This window comes from Balaenoptera ricei, chromosome 19, assembly GCF_028023285.1.
Source record: "Balaenoptera ricei isolate mBalRic1 chromosome 19, mBalRic1.hap2, whole genome shotgun sequence".
Taxonomy (NCBI): Eukaryota; Metazoa; Chordata; class Mammalia; order Artiodactyla; family Balaenopteridae; genus Balaenoptera; species Balaenoptera ricei.
This window is the reverse complement of record NC_082657.1, coordinates 51545874-51567019: the sequence shown is the minus strand read 5'-3', so window position 1 is coordinate 51567019 and position 21146 is coordinate 51545874. Positions and strand designations below refer to the sequence as shown.

General features: G+C 59.6%; 3 protein-coding genes across 5 annotated transcripts in view; 1 reads left to right on the top strand and 2 right to left on the bottom strand.

Annotated features, from left to right (window-relative positions):
• Nucleotides 1-13201, top strand: part of BCAR1 (BCAR1 scaffold protein, Cas family member) — a 38581-nt gene extending 25380 nt beyond the window's left edge. For all 3 annotated transcript variants that reach the window (XM_059906168.1, XM_059906166.1, XM_059906167.1), the window contains exons 3-7: nucleotides 3081-3242; nucleotides 3414-3530; nucleotides 4414-5511; nucleotides 6322-6411; nucleotides 9735-13201. In XM_059906168.1, the coding sequence (XP_059762151.1) occupies nucleotides 3081-3242; nucleotides 3414-3530; nucleotides 4414-5511; nucleotides 6322-6411; nucleotides 9735-10247 (1980 nt within the window). In that variant the 3' untranslated portion in view covers nucleotides 10248-13201. The remainder of the gene's footprint in view (nucleotides 1-3080; nucleotides 3243-3413; nucleotides 3531-4413; nucleotides 5512-6321; nucleotides 6412-9734) is intronic.
• Nucleotides 11684-15427, bottom strand: LOC132354315 (chymotrypsinogen B-like). Its single transcript, XM_059906169.1, has 7 exons — nucleotides 15376-15427; nucleotides 14490-14593; nucleotides 14321-14400; nucleotides 13879-13957; nucleotides 13289-13469; nucleotides 12316-12449; nucleotides 11684-11845 (listed from the first exon to the last, which is right to left on the bottom strand). The coding sequence occupies exons 1-7, from the start codon at nucleotides 15425-15427 to the stop codon at nucleotides 11684-11686; spliced, it is 792 nt and encodes a 263-aa protein (XP_059762152.1).
• A 504-nt stretch (nucleotides 15428-15931) lies between these two features.
• On the bottom strand, nucleotides 15932-19027 carry LOC132353440 (chymotrypsinogen 2). Its single transcript, XM_059904642.1, has 7 exons — nucleotides 18976-19027; nucleotides 18104-18207; nucleotides 17901-17980; nucleotides 17480-17558; nucleotides 16958-17138; nucleotides 16746-16879; nucleotides 15932-16093 (listed from the first exon to the last, which is right to left on the bottom strand). The coding sequence occupies exons 1-7, from the start codon at nucleotides 19025-19027 to the stop codon at nucleotides 15932-15934; spliced, it is 792 nt and encodes a 263-aa protein (XP_059760625.1).
• Between the last annotated feature and the right edge of the window lie 2119 nt (nucleotides 19028-21146).

Below are 21146 nucleotides of genomic sequence, written 5' to 3'. Positions count from 1 at the left end.
CTAGCGTGTTCTCTATTCATCTTTTACAGATTTGTACACATACTTTTGCATTTTGAGGTTGTAAATCCAGCATCAGATATCAGAAGCATTTTGGGTCCCTAAGCGTGATCATGACGACCACCCCTGGTTTTGCTGGGTCGCCCCTTCTGCTGGGGGCAGGCTCCAGGCGGTTTCTAACGGCAGTAAGGCCGTAAACGTCTGGGAGCATGCATGTGTGCCTGCGTTTCAGGCTGTGCTTTCAGAAGCCCGGGCAACTGAGGCCCCTGGTTCCAGGGCTGGAGGTCGGCTCTGCTGAGGGGAAACCCTGCCAAGACTGTGGGGTGGGTGGGTGGGGCCTTGGGTCCAGGAAAGCAGAGGGCGAGTGACAAGGCTGGTGGCCAGGAGGGGTCAGCCTCCTGGAGCCTGGAGCAGGGTGACCCGCGTGGCTGCCGGGGGGAGGTCAGGGCCACACTGGGTGTCAGCACCCTTTGGGGCTGGGCCACGCTTTTAGGGAGCTGAGGGCAGAAGCACGTGGGGCCCCCGGAGGAGGAGGTGTCTTGTGAGGTCCCTCTTGGGGGAGCTCTGGGTCAGGGCTGCAGCTGTGCCTGAGGGAGCAGCTGTGGCACTGGGTCAGGCTGGGGGAGACACAGCTCCACTCAGCCTTGTTCCTTCTGGGAGGACAGGAGCTTGGGAGGGAGGGGACCCACATCAGGTGTGTGCCTCCGTCCCCCAGGACCCCCAGCGGTGCTCCGTTTTCCAGAGCAGGAACCCAAGGCTCTCAGATGGGGGGCGGGGGTGGTGGTGACAGAGCGAGCCGGCCTGGGTCACGAGAGGAGATGCCCATTTCACAGAAGGGGGACAGGCAGCAGGCGGCCCGGAGGTGGCCAGGGGCCCAGGCAGAAGGCAGCAGGCGGCCCGCCCCGTCCCTGGGGTCTTGGGAGCCTTCAGCCTCCCTTCTCACTGCTGCAGGCGCCCTTATGAGCCTGGGTCTGTGGTCTGGGTGCGCGTCCGGCGGCGGGCATTGTGTGCGTTTTCTCTGCCTCTGCGTGTCTGTCTTCTGTGCCCTTGAGGTGTGTGTGTGAGAGAGCTTGTGGGTCTCGGGCTGGGCTCTGTGTCTCCTCCCAGACTCTGGCTTTGTCCGCCAGCCCCAGGGGGCTCCAGGTTCTGCTAATGGGGCCCCAGGTGTGGAGCAGGGCGGCCTGTGATTAGCGGGCTCCGCGGCTCTCTGGAGAGTTGGTTTCCCTAACAAGCTTTTCCCCCGCTGGTGGCTGCCTGCCTTTTTTTCTAACAGAAAACATTTCTTGGCCAGTATGGCTGCTTACTGTCACTGACTCAGCCGCGTGAGTGGCCAGCTGCCCGCGGCCCAGGCCTGGGGTCCGGCCCCAGCGCCCCTCCGCCTGCGCCCCGCCCTCTCTCACCAGCGTCGGGGCGTGGAGAGGGCGGCACACACCCCTCGTCCTGGGCTGGGTTCCCACCTGCCTTCCGAGGCCGGCAGGGCCTGGAGACACCTCAGGCCTCGCCTCAAGGCCCCGCCAACCTGCCACGTCCCGCCAGCTCCCGCCAGCCACCGCCCCCCACCCTGCTGTTGGCAGGTTCCAGGGTCTAAAAATAGCTCTGGAGGAGACTCAAGTCTGGGGCTTGAGGAGAGAAATGAGTCTGGGAAGGGCCGCCAACACCACTCCCAGACACGCGGGGGTGGGGTGCAGTGGGCCTGGAACACCCCCTGGCGGCGCTCACCCCAGCAGCTAGCAGGGAGCCAGCTCCGCCGGGCTGCCCCGGGAGGCGACCAGGGGCTGCATCAGCAGGAGGCTCTGCCGAGCCCTGGGCTGATCAGGAAGTGGTGGTGCCTGCACTTCAGTGGGGTCGTTGCTGCTCCTGGGGTGCCCGGTGCGTGCACACAGCCTGTGCCCTCCAGGGCCCATGGGCCCGCAGAGCTGGCTGTTGGTGTCCTGGGGGCTGGGCAAAGCACGGGATGCAGGATTCTGGGGGCGTGAGCCCCAGGGCGGGCCCTGCCTCCGCCTTGCTGCCCCCAGGGATGTGTGTGGGGAGCGCCTGAGTCACCACTGTCCCAGACCTCCCATTTGATTAGGGAACAAAAGGCCTTTTTGTCAGAGAAGAGCTGAGCCAGGAGCCTTGTGGAGGAGGTGTGCCCTGAGCTGGGTTAGAGGATCCTGCCAGCCCCTCCTACAGGGCTGACCCCTCCCACAGGGCCCGGTGCCCACAGGGAAGGAGGCTGCCCACCCAACACTGCCTGCGAGCGGTGCCAGCTCTCGCCCTGCACCTCGGGACAGGGGAGGGGCACCGGGGAGGGAAGGGGCTGGCCTCCTCTCTGGGCCAACATCCCCCCACGAAGGCCTTACCCTGTTAGGTGAGGGGTGGTCCCCGTGGCCCCGAGGGTGTGGTGCGGTGGGGAATACAGGTCTTGGTTCTGGTCTTGGTCAGTCCCTCACACCCACACACAACTTGCCAAAACAGCTTCCATCCTTCCATTTGCAGGAGAGCTGGCCTTGAGGGGCTGGGGGTTCTTGGTGGCCCCGTTCTCAGGAATCTCCCCAAGAGTGCTGGGGGGACGAGGAGGGCAGGGCTTGGAGCCCCCAGGCCCTGACTGTCAGGATCTCCTGCAGGCCACCTCCTCTGGGTCCAGCCCGAGGAGGGCACAGCCCATCACTGCCACCTACATCTGTCCTGGAGCCTGAAGGTGGCTGCTGGGTCCTATGGTAGGGACAACTCCTTGCTGGGCAGGCCTCTCGAAGGAGGGTGCAGCTGGGAGGTGCCATCCAGCAGGGGCACCTCAGTCAAGGGTGGCCCCTCCTCCATCAGCCCACATGTTCTCTCCTCTGGAACCTTCTGGGTCATTCAGCTGTAGAGACCACTTCTGTTTCCTGCCAGAACCAGACGGCTCTAAACAAATAGTGGGGGTCCTTGTATTCGCCACGTGCTGTATTCCATTGAAGAGAGAGAGGGCAGGGAATACGAAGGGATGCGGACACCCTTGCCTCTGAGCCCACCCTTGGGGAGCCCCCTTACGTATGTCCTGCTCACCTCACGGGGCGGTGGAATCTCTCCAGGGCCGGTGGTGACGGTTGGCTGTCTGCCCCCAGGTGGCGGTGTCCACCCGCGTGGGGCAAGGCTATGTGTTCGAGGCCCCCCAGCCCGAGCAGGACGAGTACGACATCCCACGCCACCTGCTGGCCCCGGGGCCCCAGGACATCTACGACGTGCCCCCTGTTCGGGGGCTGCTTCCCAGCCAGTACGGCCAGGAGGTAGGTGTCGGGGCCGGTGGGCACTGGGGGGCCTCAGCCTGGCCCTGCATGGAGAGTTGGGCTTTCTTGGCCCCAGCCTGGGTGGTCCTGGGGTAGAGCTGTGGGTTTCTGCTCTTTCTGTCCCCTCAGGTGGCCCTGGCATTTGTATTACTGCACCTTTTCTGCCCTCAGGTATATGACACGCCCCCCATGGCTGTCAAGGGTCCCAATGGCCGAGACCCATCGCTGGACGTGTATGATGTGCCCCCCAGTGTGGAGAAGGGCCTGCCGCCATCCAACCATCATGCGGTAAGCATTTAGGGGATGCTGGGCCCTCACAGGCTGAGGCCCGATCTGTGCCTGGGGTTCTGGGTGTGAGTGTGTGTGCGTGCCCTGGGGTGGGGACTCAGGTCTGCAGACCTGGGGGCATTGAGAGACCTGCCTCCAAACCCCAGCTCTGCCCATCACTCGCTCTGTGACAAGTGGAAACTGAGCCCCTCTGAGACTCAGCTTCCTCATCTGTAAAAGGGTCCCTTGTAAGGCCTTCTTCAGGAGGTTCTTGAGAGGATCACACAGGATATCAGCAAGGTGACCACAGGATTTATCATCCAAACCAGGATACCTCTGAGAGTGAAAGGAGAATGACAAGATAGTTATGAGGGGGCATCAGGCACAAACCAGGACTGTCCTGGGCGAACCAGGGTGTTGTTACCCTGAATACAACCTGCACATAGCTCAGCCAGGTACCTGTCACAGAATAGAGAATACGCACGTGGTGGTGATGGTGATGCTGGTGGTCACGTGGGTGGTGATGGTGGTGACGGTGGTGCTGATGGCGGCGGCGGTAGTGGTATGATAGCTGACCTCTCACTGAGCGTTTGCAGATACGCAGTGAATTAGCTCACGTAATCCTCACAACAAACCTGTGAGGGAGTTTTCCCATCTTACAGGTGAGCAAACAGGCACAGAGAGGTGGAGTCACTTGCCTTAGGTCACACAGGTAGTAAGCAGTGGAGCCAGGATTTCGAACTCTGGTCTGGCCCCAGAGTCGGGCTCTCAACCGTAACCTGCATGAATAAGAACCATGACAAATGTGCACGCTGGGCTGTGTCTGTGTGTGTGACTGGGTCCTGCCCGTAGGCTCCCGGGTGGGCAGATGGGCCAGCAGCCTTGACCACTTCTTGGCCCCCAGGTGTACGATGTTCCTCCATCGGTGAGCAAAGACGTGCCCGACGGCCCACTGCTGCGTGAGGAGACCTATGACGTGCCCCCCGCCTTCGCCAAGGCCAAGCCCTTTGACCCGACCCGCCACCCGCTGGTGCTCGCCGCACCCCCTCCGGACTCGCCAGCAGCGGAGGACGTGTACGACGTGCCGCCCCCGGCTCCTGACCTCTACGACGTGCCCCCCGGTTTGCGGCGGCCTGGCCCGGGCACCCTCTACGACGTGCCCCGAGAGCGGGTCCTTCCTCCCGAGGCAGCCAACGGCAGCGTGGCCGACGACGGTGTATACGCGGTGCCCCCCCCCGCCGAGCGAGAGGCCCCGGCCGACGCCAAGCGCCTGTCGGCCTCCAGCACGGGCAGCACACGCAGCAGCCAGTCGGCCTCCTCCCTGGAGGCGGCGGTGCCGGGCCGTGAGCCCCTGGAGCTGGAGGTGGCCGTGGAGGCCCTGGCACGGCTGCAGCAGGGCGTGAGCGCCACCGTGGCCCACCTCTTGGACCTGGCGGGCAGTGCGGGTGGGTGTGGGGGCTGGCGCAGCACCTCCGAGCCTCAGGAGCCTCCGGCACAGGACCTGCGGGCTGCCGTGGCCGCCGTCCACGGGGCCGTCCACGAGCTGCTGGAGTTTGCCCGCAGCGCCGTGGGCAATGCCGCCCACACTTCCGACCGCACGCTGCACGCCAAGCTTAGCCGGCAACTGCAGAAGATGGAGGACGTGTACCAGACGCTGGTGGCCCACGGTCAGACCCTTGACAGTAGCCGGGGAGGCCTGGGGGCCACTCCCGAAGACCTGGACCGCCTGGTGGCCTGCTCGCGGGCTGTGCCCGAGGATGTCAAGCAGCTGGCCTCCTTCTTGCATGGCAACGCCTCGCTGCTCTTCAGACGGACCAAAGCCTCTGTCCCAGGGCCTGAGGGGGGTGGCCCCCTGCACCCCAACCCCACCGACAAGGCCAGCAGCATCCAGTCCCGGCCCCTGCCCTCACCCCCCAGGTTCACCTCCCAGGACTCGCCTGATGGGCAGTACGAGAACAGTGAGGGGGGCTGGATGGAGGATTACGACTACGTCCACCTGCAGGTGGGTGCCCGCTCTGCCCAGGTCCCCTGGTCCTCTCGGGGCTCTGACTTGGCCACCCTGTCGTGGGCACCCTGATTCCCCCCCACAGAGGGCTCTTGTGGCCAAAGGAAGATGTGGTCCCCAGCAAGGCCTTGGTGAGTCCCTGTGCCCTCCTCACTTGGACCTTCCAGGCCAGATGGGTCCCTGGAAGCCCACCCTCAGCCTATCTCAGGCCTGTGGACCCATGTGGCCCCGACATCAGGGATCCTGCAGTGCCAGCCAGGGAGGGCCCCTGAACACCTGCAAGGGCTGGGCCTCTCGTGACCAGGCCAGAGGTTAGGGATTTGGAGAGGTGAATTCTGAAGTACAAGCAAAGACAGAGATAGTAGCAGGCGTGGGGGAAACAAACAAGGTGATCGGAAGGTGGGGTGGGGTGGGCCTCTGAGCAGAGGCCAGGGTGCCAGCCGATTGGGCATCCCGGTGAGTGGCATTCCGGGCTGAGAGCCAGCAGGTGCCAAGGCCCAGTGGTCAGGGATGGGTGGGCAGACCCTATATGCCAAGGGGAGGGGCCTGGATGTGATGCCTGCCATGGGAGCTGGGGCAGGGAAGATCGACATGGCCGTGTGGAGTGTGCCTAGCCCCTTCCTGGGGGCAGGAGGTGAAGGAGGCCCGGGAGAGCCGCTTCCTCCGGAAGCTGCCCCCACCCTGGGCCTGAGGCCGCAGTGTGAGCCTGGGTGCAGCTGCAGCGCCACCTGGTGGCCGCTGGTCTCACTGCACCCCGCTGGGCCTCGGGGCTTCTGGCTCAGCTGCATCCTTGTGTCTACCCTCCAGGGGAAGGAAGAGTTTGAGAAGACCCAGAAGGAGTTGCTGGAAAAGGGCAACATAATGCGGCAGGGGAAGGGCCAGCTGGAGCTGCAGCAGGTGAGGACACTCAGGTTCCCCAGCCTCTCCCAGCACAGGCGTCCCTAAGAATCTGTCTCCTAAGCTGAGCCTCCCAGGGCCCTCCCTGCTCAGCCCGTCCCCACTCAACTGCATGACTGTCTCCGTGTGTTCGTTGGATTTATGTTTAGGTTATTATGGTTAGATATCTCAGCACACTTTTTTTTTCTGTGAAGACAGAAAAGAAGCCACTCACCCTCAGGGGTGGTCACCGTGCTCTGGGGCTGGTTTCCGGTCTTGCTCCTGCCTCGGAAGGGGCCTCTGTCCGTGTTTGAGATGCTACTTTGTGAACAGTTACATCTGCTTTTATCTCAAGATGTTTCCATGGCATTAAATATTCGTCATAAGTTGTTGTTGTTTTTTTTTTTTAATTTTTATTAATTAATTTATTTATTTATGGCTACTGTGTTTGGATCTTCGTTTCTGCGCGAGGGCTCTCTCTAGTTGCGGCAAGTGGGGGGCACTCTTCATCGCGGTGCGCGGGCCTCTCATTATCGCGGCCTCTCTTGTTGTGGAGCACAGGCTCCAGACACGCAGGCTCAGCAGTTGTGGCTCACAGGCCCAGCCGCTCCGTGGCATGTGGGATCTTCCCAGACCAGGGCTTGAACCCGTGTCCCCTGCATTGGCAGTCAGACTCTCAACCACTGCACCACCAGGGAAGCCCAAAGTTGTTTTTAAAGTCAACCTACGTCTATTATGGTTGAATGTTTACGTTGTACCCAGTTTTTCTTATTGTAAATAATACTACTGTGTTTATCTGAGGACATTGGATTTTCTTCATATTTTGGCTTGTTTCCATAGAGTAGGAGAGGGATTTTTTTTTAAATTATTTATTTACTTATTTTTGGCTGCGTTGGGTCTTCGTTGCTGTGCGCGGGCTCTCTTTAGTTGCGGCGAGCGGGGGCTACTCTTTGTTGCAGTGTGCGGGCTTCTCATTGCGGTGGCCTCTCTTGTCGTGGAGCGCGGGCTTTAGTAGTTGTGGCACGTGGGCTCAGTAGTTGTGGCTCGCGGGCTTTAGTAGTTGTGATACATGGGCTCAGTAGTTGTGGCTCGTGGACTGTAGAGCGCAGGCTCAGTAGTTGTGGCGCACAAGCTTAGTTGCTCCGTGGCATGTGGGATCTTCCCGGACCAGGGCTCGAACCCATGTCCCCTGCATTGGCAGGGGGATTCTTAACCACTGCGCCACCAGGGGAGTCCGGGATTTTCTTTTTTTAAGGGAGTTTTATTTTGATTATGAAGATTTAAAAAATTAAAATATAGTCTAGTACAAAATAAACACAGAAATATCACCCGGAAAGTTTTCCTCACCCCACCTTCCCTGGGCATGGGGAAGGATGGTGTAGGAGAGAGCCCACCAGGTTCACCCTGAGACCTGGGCCATGGTGTGCGTTTTTCAAAGCCACGTTTCCCCAGCTGTCAAGCGGGAAGTGTAGTTGCATCCGTCTTGGGGTCGATGTGAGAATTAAATGAGTAAACAATATGTAATGCTTAGGAGGTGCTGGGCACATAGAACATGTTCAGTAAAGGTACAGATGTTAATAATTATATATGTATGGAATCTCCACTGACTTAGGAAATGGGCATGTGCTTTATCTTCTTTGTCTTTCTCTGGACTGTTGCAACATTTATTTAACCAGTCCTGTGTTGGTGGACATTTAGTTTGTTCCCAGAGCTACTTCTGTAAACAAAGCTGTGCTGACTATAAATCTCTTCACATATCTGGTCAGTCACTTAGATAAATTACTAGAAGCTGGGATAAAAGGAATGTGAGTGAGAAACTAAAGATCTAGAGTTCCTAAGCGAGGGACATCAAGTACAAATAAAATACAGGAACATAAAATACCCTGACAGGGAAGTTTGTCGCTCGCTTTCTGCATCAGTGAAAAATCTGGAAACAGCCCCTGCCTGCCACCACCAAATACCTCACAGTAGAGTACTGGTTGAATAAAGTGTGAGCATTCGTACAGTAGAATATTGTGTAGCTACCAAGAGTTTGTCAAAGAATGAAAAAGACCCACCGAAGGTAAAACAGAACAAAAAGAGTGTATTCTCCCGCTGGACGGAAGAGCCAAGCAAGTTTCACCAGGTAGCCTACGAGGGAAAGAAAGAGGGTTTCACGTGCTAGGAAGGGACAGTTTCACGCTGGTTTGCTAATTAAAGTAAAGCCTGAAACCTTGGTTAGACAAGTACCTGAGTCCCTGAGTCTGTGTTCATGGCTGGTCCCAACGACCCAGTCAGAACCAGCTTGTGGTGAGGACGTGTTAGTCCACACCGCTGCCGCCTAGGCAAGGCTGCTGCTGGTGGAAACTTTTACCATGTGCTTTATACGTTCTCACTGATAGGAAGTGAATGACCCGTTGCTGGGTGCTAAAGGTAGGCTATAAAATATTATATATTGTGTGTTTCTGGTTTTCTAATTATAAAGGAAATGGGAATATTCCTGTTTAAAGGAAGACGTCTTTGAGGAATATTCACCGGTTTTTCCTGTGAATATTTGTTTCCTGAAATTTGCAAATACCATGACCTTTTTGCTTTTGTTTAAAAGTCTTATTATGGGAAATTTAATACATGTATAAAATTGAAGAAAATAGTCCCCCAGGTACCCACTGGAGAAAAGGAACCCCGGGTATCATTCACCCAGCCCCAGCCATTCTCAGCACCAGTAATCCAGTGTATGTAGACCCCTTTCCCACCCGTGCCCACCCCCGCCGCCCGATCATTTTGAAGATGTTACATCATTTCATCTGCAAATACGTCAGTGTACGTCAGACGGTTTACCAGAGATTTAACAGATTTCTGGATGCATGGGATTCCAGTTGATAACTATCTTTCTTTCTGCTTGGTGTCTTTGAATCTTTTTACACTGCATTTGTTAAGGAGAAAAAAATTTTTTTAACTTTTCATTTTGAAATATTTGTAGATTCATAGAAAGTTTGAAGGAAAGTACAAAGCAGTCCTGTGTCCCCTTCTCCCAGTTTCTCCCAGTGATCGCATCTGAAGTCACTAGATAACAGCACCCAAACCAATAGACTGACATCCCTCACCCCTGCCGCTGCTCATCTGTTCCCATTTCTAGCATTTTGTCATTTCAAAAATGTTATATAAACGGAATTATTTGAGATTGGTGGGAAAGTTATTTGGAGACTGTCCAGAAGGCAGGCAGGGATATGTGCTCGGCCAGTAGGACAGAGGTAGCCTGTTCCCCTGCCCACTGACTCTGAGCTTTGTCACTTTCCAGAAGGGCCCCCTCTCTGTCCCTTTTGCTCTGTGGCTGTGGTTTTCACTCTGTTCTCCCTCTTCCCCAGCTGAAGCAGTTTGAACGGCTGGAGCAGGAGGTGTCACGGCCCATAGACCACGACCTGGCCAACTGGATGCCAGCCCAGCCCCTGGCGCCGGGGCGGACGGGCGGCTTGGGGCCCTCGGACCGGCAACTGCTGCTCTTCTACCTGGAGCAGTGCGAGGCGAACCTGACCACGCTCACCAACGCGGTGGATGCCTTCTTCACCGCCGTGGCCACCAACCAGCCCCCCAAAATCTTCGTGGCACACAGCAAGTTTGTCATCCTCAGCGCCCACAAGCTGGTATTCATCGGGGACACACTGTCACGGCAGGCGAAGGCGGCCGACGTCCGCAGCCAGGTGACCCACTACAGCAACCTGCTGTGTGACCTGCTGCGCGGCATCGTGGCCACCACCAAGGCCGCTGCCCTCCAGTACCCGTCGCCTGCCGCCGCCCAGGACATGGTGGACAGGGTCAAGGAGCTGGGCCACAGCACCCAGCAGTTCCGCCGGGTCCTGGGCCAGCTGGCAGCTGCCTGAGAGCCGTCAGCCAGAGGGACGGAGGGCAGGGGAGGAGGGTGGCGATGGGCCCCAGAGAGCCACCGTGCCGCGGGCGTGGGGACAGGCGACCCCAGCTCCACCGGGCCTGGTGCCCCAGACTGTACAGGGATTTGTGTATATTTATGGCAGGGCAGGATGTGGGACGGTGCCTCCTCAAAGGAGCCCGAGCAGAGCTGGGCCCCGGAGCCCAGGCCAGGAGTGGCTGGCCGTCTTTCCTGAGCGTGCTGAGGGCCCAGGAGGGCCCAACATTCGGGGCCGGGCGGGGGGCTCGCAGACCGCTTGACCCACGTAGCCTCAGGTGACCCCTCGGGCTGACCAGCCCCATGAGGGTGCCGTGTCCCCCTGGCAGGGCAAGCGTGGCTGTGGTGTATTCTCTCTGCACCAGGAGAAAACCCTAAAAAACTATTTTTCATTATTGATTTTCCAATCATTTGACTAATAGTCTACATTTAAATAAAATTTAAAAAATGAAAAGCATTCTCCTGAGGTGTGAGAGGCAAGAGGACCTGTGAGTGGGAGGGCAGGTGTTTGCCACTCTGGATGCCACAGGTGGAGTCACGGGTTGAAGAGATCTGTGGTGAGGCTGTGGGCAGCGCCTCGGGAGGGTGAGGAGAAGGTGGGTCCCTTCAGAAGAAAACGAAGGCTTGGGGAAGCGGGGCTGGGCCAGGAGCTGAGGTGGGGGAGCCTGGGCAGCTGGAGGGAGGCTGAAGAGCAGCCGTCAGAATCCAGGGCTTGAGGCCAGAAAGGCTCAGCGTGAGTGCAGTGGCCAAGGGCGCAGCCGCTGCTGAGGTTTGATGAAAATCCAGCATGGTCCCTGGGCAGGCGGCCGAGGCGAAGGCAGATGCAGGGTGATGTGCGGGTGGGAGCAGCTCCAGGAGCTGCTCCAGGGCCCCTGCATCCCAAGGCAGAGAGCGCCCCGCTAGGGGCACCGCTGGGAGATACACTGTTCCACGGAGAGAAACTTGCTTTCACAGGCCTTATCCAGAACTTAGCTCTTAGAAAGCAGCTCTTAACTTCAGCTTGTGGAACTTCTCCACAAGTGTCCCCTTTGAATTACACATGGACTTGGACTCCCAGTTGGGAGGTAGGAGACAAGAGGGTCCCTCACCCTGGGTCAGGGGCCCCCTTCCCGGAAGTCTGGGGTATGTCTGGCAGCCCAAGTAAGGTGAGAGCTCTGGGGACCAGTGGTCCTGCTCCCAGCTCTCGCCATTCTGCGTGTGAACTTGAGTCTCATTTCCCCCGTCTCTGTGAAGAAGGGAGTAGGGCTGGGTATCTGCCAGCTCTCTCAGCTCTGAGCTCCAGAGGGGACCTCGGTGAAGGCAGCCATCCTCCCGCCCCGGTGAAGGCACAGAAGTGAAGATGCAAGCAGTTTTATTTGGGTTTTACACACATGGGGGCTGGGGCAGGGCAGAGGCTCAGTTGGCCTCTAGAACTCCGAGAACCCAGGGAATAAACTTGGTGACCCGGGTGTACACGCCTGGTGAGAAAGGGCCACACCGGCCGCTGCCCCAGGACACGATGCCCACCAGGGTCCAGGCTCCATCCTTCTGGCAGACCAGGGGGCCACCAGAGTCACCCTGCAGGAGGAGATAGGACTTGTGTTCAAGCCTGAAAGGGAGTACCAGGGCCCTGGTGTGCCCGGACCTGGCAAGTCCAGGGGGTGCAGACAAAGCACAAGTGGGGACCCAGTGGTTGTGCACAAGAGACTCAGATCTGCTCAAATGGCAGCCCCAGCTCGGCCACCTACTCCTGGAGGGCCTGGGGCAGGTGGCTTATCCTCTCAGCCTCCCCATCATCTGTAAAATAGGCTGAAGTGTCCAGCTCGTGGGGTTGGTGTGAGATTAAATACCCCTGGGAAGCCCCACACCACACCTGGCCAGAGCCGGACCTCACCAGGGGCATCTGATAGGGCTGGTCCAGCCCTTCACTGGGGCACTGGGCAGGGCATGAAGTTAGACAGGTCATGGCAGAGAGGAGTGGGCCTCCTGGCCTGGCCAGGGGAGGCACGGTCAGTGAGGGCGGGCAGGGTGGCGGAGCCAGGCCGTACCATGCAGGAGGAGATGCCGCTGGCGCCCGCACAGATCATCATGTCGGTGACCTTGCTGCCCCAGTACTTCCTGCAGTCGGCGTTGGACACGATGGGCAGGGTCGCCTGCTGCAGCTTGTCGGGGGTCTCGAGAGCTGCAAGGACAGAGGGCATGGGGTCAGGGCCCCTCATCCCACCAGCCCGCCCCTGGGGAGAAGAGACGAGGGGCCGCCTGAGCCCTGCCCTCCCCCTGCACGGTGCTCGTCTTCCTCCGTCACGATGATCGTGGACACCGAGCTTCGAGCCTTCCCTGACACCTTCAAAGAGTCTGGGACGCGGCTCCTCTGCGATTCCACACCAGGCAGCGGGGACTGTGCTTCCAGCAGTTGTTGCAACAAGTCCTGCCTCGGAGCCCCGTGTGCTCTGGGCCTTGCCGGCCACTGTGTGTGGGCGGAGGGGCCGGCCTTCCTCCCCAGGGAAGGGGATGGACGTCCTTCTGACTGGGGACACTGGAGGGGACCCCCAAGGGAGCACTTCCCTCCTGCTGCCCTTTCCCGGCTGCTTCTGTCCTGTTACGGGACCAGCCGGTGGGCCGTGGCCGGGGCAGAAGAACTCAGGACGCCGAGGAAGAACCTGCGGAGGGGGGGCACCTGGGCGCTCAGGCCCGAACCCGACCAGGACATTGGACTCCAGGCCCAGACTTCAGGGGCGCTGGACGCACCCGCCCTCCTCAGTCTGGAGGGAAATCCGGGCTGTCCATCTCCTTGCAGGTTAGAGGGGGCGAGACTTGCTGGTACTTAGGTGTTTCTTCAGCAACTGTTTACGTATATATTATTAACCCTCATTTTTATTCATGTTTGGTAGGGTTTTCATTAAGAGGGTTTTAAGTAAAGAAATGGAAGATTTATTGACTGTTGCAATTTATGATTGTGTTTGGAATTTAGACCAAAAAACAGAATGAGTCTCACTCCTGAAAAGTCCTCAGGGCACTCACCGTTGTACCGGGTCTTGCCCCAGCCCGTGGTGGCGCACAGGGAGCCCGCAGGGAAGCTGGCGTTGGCGCTGGGCAGGCACACGGCGGACACGGTCCCAGAGAGGCTCGCGGGCGTGGCCAGCTTCAGCAGGGCGATGTCGTTTCGGACCGTGCGCAGGTCCCACAGGGGGTGTTCAAAGACCTGTGTGGAAAGGGTGGGGGCTGGGTGGGCCGCAGAGGGAGGACTTGGGAGATTTTAGGGGCACACAGACCTGCACACTGGGAGGGGCTGGCGGTGCCGAAGGGGCAGAGTGTTGAGAAGGGAACCCAGATGAGGCTGAACAGACCAAATCCCTGGGGTGCTGGGGAGATGGCATGTGACATATTTTGCGTTTTTCTACAATGAGCAAAACTTATAATCAGAAACAACCTTCAGTGTTTGTAAAGGAGCTTTATTATTTGGGAAAGAGAAGAAAGCTCAGACTGGAGCAGTGCCAGTGGGGTGAGGCCTGAGCCGCCGGCCGGGGTCGTCTGCCCTCTCTCCCCTTGCCCTCCTGCTCCTCTGCGCCCCAGGGGCCCACCCTCCTGGCTGCCCGCCCGGCCGTCTGTACCTCAGCGACCCTCAGCACCTGGACTGCCTCCTCCTCGGAGCCGTGATCAGACACCCCGGCCACCACGAGGTGACTCTTCCTGGAGAGAAAGGAGGTGGCAGACGGAGCTCAGGCTCACGGCCACCTCCTCAGAGGAGCGCCCGGACAGCGTGCCAGGCAGGGTGAGCCCCGGCTGGGCTACTGAATCGCGTGGTGACCTTGGGGCCTCAGTTTCCCCATCTGTACAGTGAAGGCAGAGGCCCAGACCAGCTGTCTTGGACCAAGCTGGGGTCTGGGGAGGTGGGGCGCTAGGGCTGGGGTCTTCTGCAGCCTGGGGACAGAGCAGCTTCTGCCAGACTCTTTCCCACTCGCCGGCAGCGCCCGGTCGGGGTTAGGAGCGAGTGAAGGTGGTCTCTTCAGGCAGGTGAAGTGGGGGCCCCTCCTGCCCCAGCCCAGGCCTCACCTGACCCCGCAGTGGGCGGCGGTGACCACCCAGCCCTCGCTGATGAGGGAGCCCCCGCAGAAGTGGAAGCCGGAGCTGGTCTGCGGAGACGGGGGGAGGGGGAGTCAGCCTTGCCTCTCCTGCCTGACCCCTCCCTGTCTAACCTGCCCCTCCTCAGCCTCCCCCTCACCTGCAGGGACACCTGCCAGGGCCAGGAGCCGGGGACAGCGTCCTCCCCGTTGACGATCCTGGACAGGCCGCTCAGCACAGGGTCGATGGTGGGGACCCCGCAGCCTGAGGGGCAAGGACAGTGCGGCTGGTCAGTGGGTGGTGCCCCAAGGGGGTCAGGGGAAGACTCAGCACTTCCAGGTCTCTGTGGCACCCTGGCACCCAGAGTTTTGTCCGCTGCAAGGAATTCAGCCCCCCACCGGTCCAGCTGACAGCTGCCCTTAGAAGGTGCCCTTGTGGACGGTCCCCGAGGCTGAGGGTATCTGGAGTTGGGGCCCAGGCTCCCCCGCCTGCTCTGTGCCCTGAGGGGAGTGTCCAACCCACTCTGAGCCCAGGATTCTGTCCTGAGGGCTGGGATGTCCTGCTTGAGTCCTGGGGGCTCTCATGGCCTCTGAGTCTGCAGGGGGAGCAGGTTTGGGTGAGGTTGTTACCCCAGTTGGGGTGGCACACACGCAGGAGGCTGTCCAGATCCAGAGGGTGGAGGTGCAGGGCAAGATGGATGGGCCTGGGGGACATTCTCGAGGCAGCATTCACACAGCCTGGTGGCACATTTGGAGGGTGGAGGAGCCCAGACCACCCCAGCTTCTGAGTGGATGGAGGAGACCAAATTAGGCAGGGCCCAAGGGACCTCCAGGCAGTGGAGGGGGCTCCAGGAGCGCCCAGTGGAGGAGTGGGGAGCTGGGCAGAGCAGCTCAAGGAGGCTCAGGGGGCAGCTGGAGGGGCAGGTGGCAGGGGTAGTTAGAGGTACGAGGACTAGGGCCCTCCTGTTCCCTGCCTCTGGGTTGGGGGTCAGGGGGTGGGCGAGGCTCGGCCTGGGGCTGCCAGGCCTGCCTGAGCCTTGCACTTACCGAAGCTGCTGCCAAAGAGGAAGAAGCCAAGGACAACCCAGAGAAGGGCCATGGTATGTGACTCAGCAGGTGAGATGGGGTCTGCCCGAGGGACCGCCCAATATATTCCCTCAACCCACCAATCTTAGCCTGCCTCGCCATCCCCTCCTTATCATGAGACCTTGGGCTGAGAAGCACCTGGCTCCAACGTGGGCCTGAGCCCTTGGGGGCCACTCCTGGGAAGGTTTCCTGGAATCACAGGTGTGTGGGCAGGCCCTGGGCACACTGAGCCGGGGGTGAATGGTGAGGACCCCGAAGTTGGAGGTGGGAGCATGAGGTGAGAGGTGGGGGCCAAGGTTCCCCTTTATCTGCCTGTGCCCTTCCTGGCCACTCTTGGGAGGTGGACTAAGGAGGGGCCCTCCCGGACACCTGGTTCAGTGAAGGTCCAAATTCAGGAGCAGAGTGAACTCTCAGAAGCCCCAAAACAGGTCACAGACACCATCAGCGTATCTTCCACTGGTTTATTGAGGCTTTGTGGAAGCAAGGTCAGCAGGGAGGCCAGGGTGAAGCCTGGTCGTCAGTTGGCTGCCAGGATCTGCTGCACCCAGGGGATGAGTGCAGTGACGCGGGCATACACGCCGGGGCTGGAGGTGGAGCAGGTGCCGCTGCCCCAGGACACAATGCCCACCAGGGTCCAGGCTCCCTTCTTCCGGCAGACCAGGGGGCCACCAGAGTCGCCCTGCAGGACAGGGAGGAGGGGGCTTGGATCTGGCAGCCCAGGTGGCCTGGCCCAGAGGCCCCTGAACGTTGTTCCCAGAGCCCAGTCCCAGGCCCGATAGCCAGTAGAAGCTCAAAACATGCATATGAGAAGGATTATGAAAGAAACTTCAGCAGCTCCTGTGGTTTGTGCCCCTGGAAGTCTGGGCCACCCCCTGGGGTGGGGTCCTATAACAGAGGCTCAATGGAGCAGGTTTGATTGATAGGAGGAAAGCATGGGTGGTGCTGGCCGTGGGGCTACTGTGAGGGAGGAAGGGCTGCCAGACCCCTTCTGGAGCCCTTCTGGGCCACCATGCTCTGCTCCCCAGGCTGTGCACTGCACAATTCCAGGAGGTGCCATTACTCAGACTTTGCTATTAGTGGAATCTTGCAATATGGCAGCTCTGAGAACAGAGCCCCTTGCTCTGGCACCTCTCTGCTGAGGTCACTGATGACCCTCCAGGAGCCCTATCTTCCCAACCACTCAGGCAGGAATGCCCAGGGAGAGAGTGGCAGGCCCTAGAAAGAGGTCTGCCTGCTACTTCCATTTCCTCTCTCTTTGCCCAAGCCCTTGGCCTGGGCTTTAGCCTGAACCCACCCCAGGCTGGGAGGGAAGGGAGCCTGGGAGGCCATACCATGCAGGAGGAGACGCCGCTGGCGCCGGCGCAGACCATGCTGTTGGTGATCTTGTTGCCCCAGTATTTCTTGCAGTTGGCGTTGGACAGGAGGGGCAGAGTCGCCTGCTGCAGCCTGTCGGGGGTGTTGGCATCTGGAAGGGCAGGGTGGGGGGTTAGTGACTGCTGCCCCCACCTCCCACCTGGCCAGCCAGTGGTCTCTCATCACTCACTGGTGTGTTTGGTCAGGCCCCAGCCGGTCGTGACGCACAGCATCCCGGCGGGGAAGTCATCGTTGGCGCTGGGCAGGCACACGGCGGACACGGTCTTGGAGAAGCGCGCGGGCGTGGCCAGCTTCAGCAGGGTGATGTCGTTGTTGTTGCTGAACATGTTGTACCTGGGGTTCTTGAAAACCTGTGGGGCAGGGCCAGACAGCTGCCTTTGGGGTCTGGGAAGAAGCCGACCGGGGCAGAACCTGGCTCCAGGCTACCCCTCACGGCCTCAGTGCTCCTCCGTGGACAATGGCCTGTTCAACTCGGCAGCTCCTTCCATGGCCCCAGGAGCCCGAGGCCCAGGCCCAGGGTGCAGACCTTCCCCTCATGGAGCCTTGCACACCCTGCTTTCTGCTTTGCCCCATCATGATGGAGTATTGGGGTGACCGGGAGGAGCTGGGGCCCTGGGGGTTAGCCTGGGATGCACACTCCCGAGGGCCCACCCTGCCTGGGGTCACACCTGGACCCTGGGGGCTGCCAAACCTTGGCAATCTTCAACACCTGGATGTCCTCGGCGTCTGAGCCCTGGTCAAACTCCCCGGCCACGACCAGATGGGAGGTTCTGGAGAAGGCCAGAGAAAGGAGTGGTTCCTGCCGTGACGGGGGCATTTGGGGTGCAGGGTGCTTATGTGTGTGAGTGCACGCGTGTGCAGGCGTAATGCGCATGCGTGTCTTTGTGTGTCTGCACACACGGCTGTGGTGTCGATCAGAGATGGAAGCTCAGAATCTCAACTGGGCCTACAGCCCGCCATGTGTTTTCCCAGGGACCCCTAGGACACTGGAAGGACCTGGGTTTGCTACACATTTCCAAATAAGAAACTGGGAAATGAAGGCGTTAAAGGGCAAGTCCTCAGTGCTGGAGGAAACCACCCCAAGGGGTTTCTTGGGGACCCCGGGCTCTCACTTGACCCCGCAGTGGGCGGCGGTGACCACCCAGTCCTCGCTGATGAGGGAGCCCCCGCAGAAGTGGAAGCCGGTGTTGTCCTGGAGGAAGATGGGGAGGGTCAGCCCCACCCGGACACCAGCAAAACCGATCCGGGCAGCAGCCCCCAGCTGGGCTAATACCCCAGTGCATCCCCCTACTCGTGTGCAGAATTCCCCCCTCACCTGCAGGGACACCTGCCAGGGCCAGGAGCCGGGGACACCGTCCTCCCCATTGACGATCTTGGACAGGCCGCTCAGCACAGGGTCGATGGCAGGGACCCCGCAGCCTGAGGGTGGAAGTATGGAGTGAGGGAGGGGTGGAGGCCAAGGGAGCACCCAGGACTCACCGCCCCAGGAATACTCCAGGGACAATTTAGGCTGACATGTGCTCCAGCCCAGACAAGCCCCACAGGCTGAGCTTGAGGTGGTGGCAGGGCCAAAGCCTGGGCTGGGAGGCCCTATCACTGCCTACCTTAACCACTCTGAGTCTCAATTTTCCCACCAGCAAAATGGGGATCTTACAGTCGCTAACCTCACAGAGTTGGTATAATAAGGATGAAAGAGGCTTTGCCTTAGCAGACAAAGCAGGCAAAGCAGGAACTCGCTCAGTTCCTGGCACACAGTGAACACAAGTTTAAAAGTTTAAGAGGGCTGGTTCAAGGGCATGAAAGGGCTGATGGGGGCCAAGCCACACTTGCTCATCATCTGAGCCTGCCTGGGAGCCACCAACCATTCACAGAGCCTTCTGTCCCTCTGGAATTGCTCCCCCTCCTTGCACATGATGCGAGGCCCCAGGAAGGTCTACCTCCGCCCCGGGGGCCTCATGCTGGCTGGTCTGGTCCAGTCCTCCCAGCATCCTCATCGTAGAGATGGAGCTGGTGAGGCTCAGAGAGGGCGAAAGACTCGCTCAGGCTCACACCACCACGCACAACTGAACTGGGAGCAGGGACCCCGCTGTTCCTTGCTGGCCTTGGCGTTGGTGGGGCCAGCACCCCTTCCAGCAGTTGGTGGAAGGGTAGACAGCCTTCCCGGCCTCTGCCTGCCCTGGTGCTCACCAAAGGCCGTGCCCAGGAGGGCGCAGCAGGAGAGAAGCCAGAGGAAGGTCATGGTGCCGCAGTCAGGGAGGTGTAGGACGCCTGCCTGGAGGGCTCCCCATTATATCCTTGTGCGCCAGGCTGTTATCTGAAGACCTTGAGGTGATAATCCCTTTCCTGGGCATGTGTCCCAGTGGGCAGGATATGCCCGAGCAGGGCTGGCATCAGGGCCTGGGATGGCAGCAGCTGGGGCCAGGATCTAGGGCAAAGTTGGTGCCAAACAAGGTGGCCCTCCACCCACAGCTAAGGGGAAGGGGACATTCAGGTTTCCTCCTCCAGGCCCTACCTCTAGAGGGGCCCTGCGGGCAGCAGCCAGGCCTGGGCCGGATTTGAGCCCCAGCCAAGTCTCTTATGGTCTGGAGGACCTTGGACAAGTAATTTAGTTGGTCTGCAGTTGTTCAAAACCCCATGGGCAGTGTGGTCAAGTAGGGGGAGGGGCAGGGACCAAAGCATGGTGAGGGCACAGGTGACCAGTGGGCTGAGGATGCTCCCCTAGTCTTAGGATGACCAAGAAGGCTCAATGGCTCAGTTCAGTATCAGTGGCAGTCACGTGGGCTGGTTCAGAGGGCAAGCCGCCCACTGCCCGTTCACGTGGAGACAGGCCCCTCCACCCAGGCATCCTGCCCTTGGAATTGAGTACATGGCATTCAGGTGCAGGACTGGGCCCAGGGCCAGCCAGGGGGCCTCTGCTATCATCCCAGCAAGAGCTTCTGGAGGCTACACCAGGCGGGAAAGCAGGGGGCAAGGAGGCCTGTTTCAGGTGGGCAGCCGGGCCCTTTCCCAGCAACTGGGAAACTGGGGAGGGAGAAATTTGAAGGTGAGACTGCCAGGCACAGGGCAAGTACCCCAAAACACATAGGTAAAACGATATCTTATGGCTATTTTTAATTTCCATTGCATTGATGATTGTAGTGTGGTGGGTAACAGGTTTCAGCACAAAACAGCTGTGGGGCCTCGGGCAAGTTACACTCTCTGATCCCATTTCTAAATATGTAAAATGGGGATCCTTAGAGCAAGGGTCCCACTTTATGAAAGGGCACAGTCCATACTGAGTGTGCTGGGACCAGACCTAACACAATCCACGCTGGTCGGACCTGGTACTTCTCCTTCTTGACTCGCCTGTGGGGTCCCTTTGTGCGTTCTAGAAGACTGCCAACGACAGGGAGGGATGGCCACAGTGCACTAGGTGGGAAAGCAGGGCACGAAACAGGATGCAGAGTGTGGCCCCATCTGTATGAAACCCACCACTTGTGCAATTCCATCCATCCTATCAACCAGCGCTTACCAGGCCCCTGCTGGAACAGAACAAACGAAAGAAAGAAACACAAATTCCTGCCTTACAAGCTTAGGTGGGAAAGGGGCAGGGAGTTTATGGAAAAGAGTTAAAAAAAAAAAAAAGTAAAATATACATTACTACCAGCTAAGGAGTTATCATTATCATTGTTATTATTATTATTATTATTAATACCGAGGCAGGAGGGCCTCACTCCGAAGGGGACATTAAGTTGCGACCTAAGAGTCTGCCAAGCTATCTGGGTGGAGACGGTGTCCAGGGAGAGGGAACAGGGAGGGCAAAGGCCTGGTGGAGGGAGCCTGGGTGGCACCAAGAGCCGAAAGGACACGAGGCAGGGCGGAGAGGCCAAGGGGCCGACAGAGGAAGGCCCTGGTGAAGGTACAGGGCTGTCCCGAGTGGCTGCCAAGATGCGAGGTGGCAGCCGCCGGGCCTGAGTGGGGGAGGGGCGTGGCCGGTGAGGGAGGGCACGCGGCGGCTCGAACCCACCCGTGGTTGTGGCCTTGGGAACCGACAGCTGGCCCAGGTCCTGCCCGCCCAGCGCCCCCTGCTCTCGGTTGCCAGAGACCTGGGAACTCGCGCAGCTGCGGGTGGGGGCGGGGAAGGCGGCCCCCGCAGGTGCTCGACTCCTGCTGGGGGCGGGGCCAAAGCTGGCGGCCGCCGGGCGCGCGGACCTCCACCCGCCCCGCCCCCTCGCCTGGCGTATCGACCCGAGAGACTGCGCACTCCGCAGACCCCCGGCCCCGAGGAAAAACGCTTAAGCGCAGAGTGTTAGGTGCCCCCCATTCTCCAAAACGCCGGGCCCTGAACTTCCTGCCTCTAGGCCTTTGCGCGCTCTGTT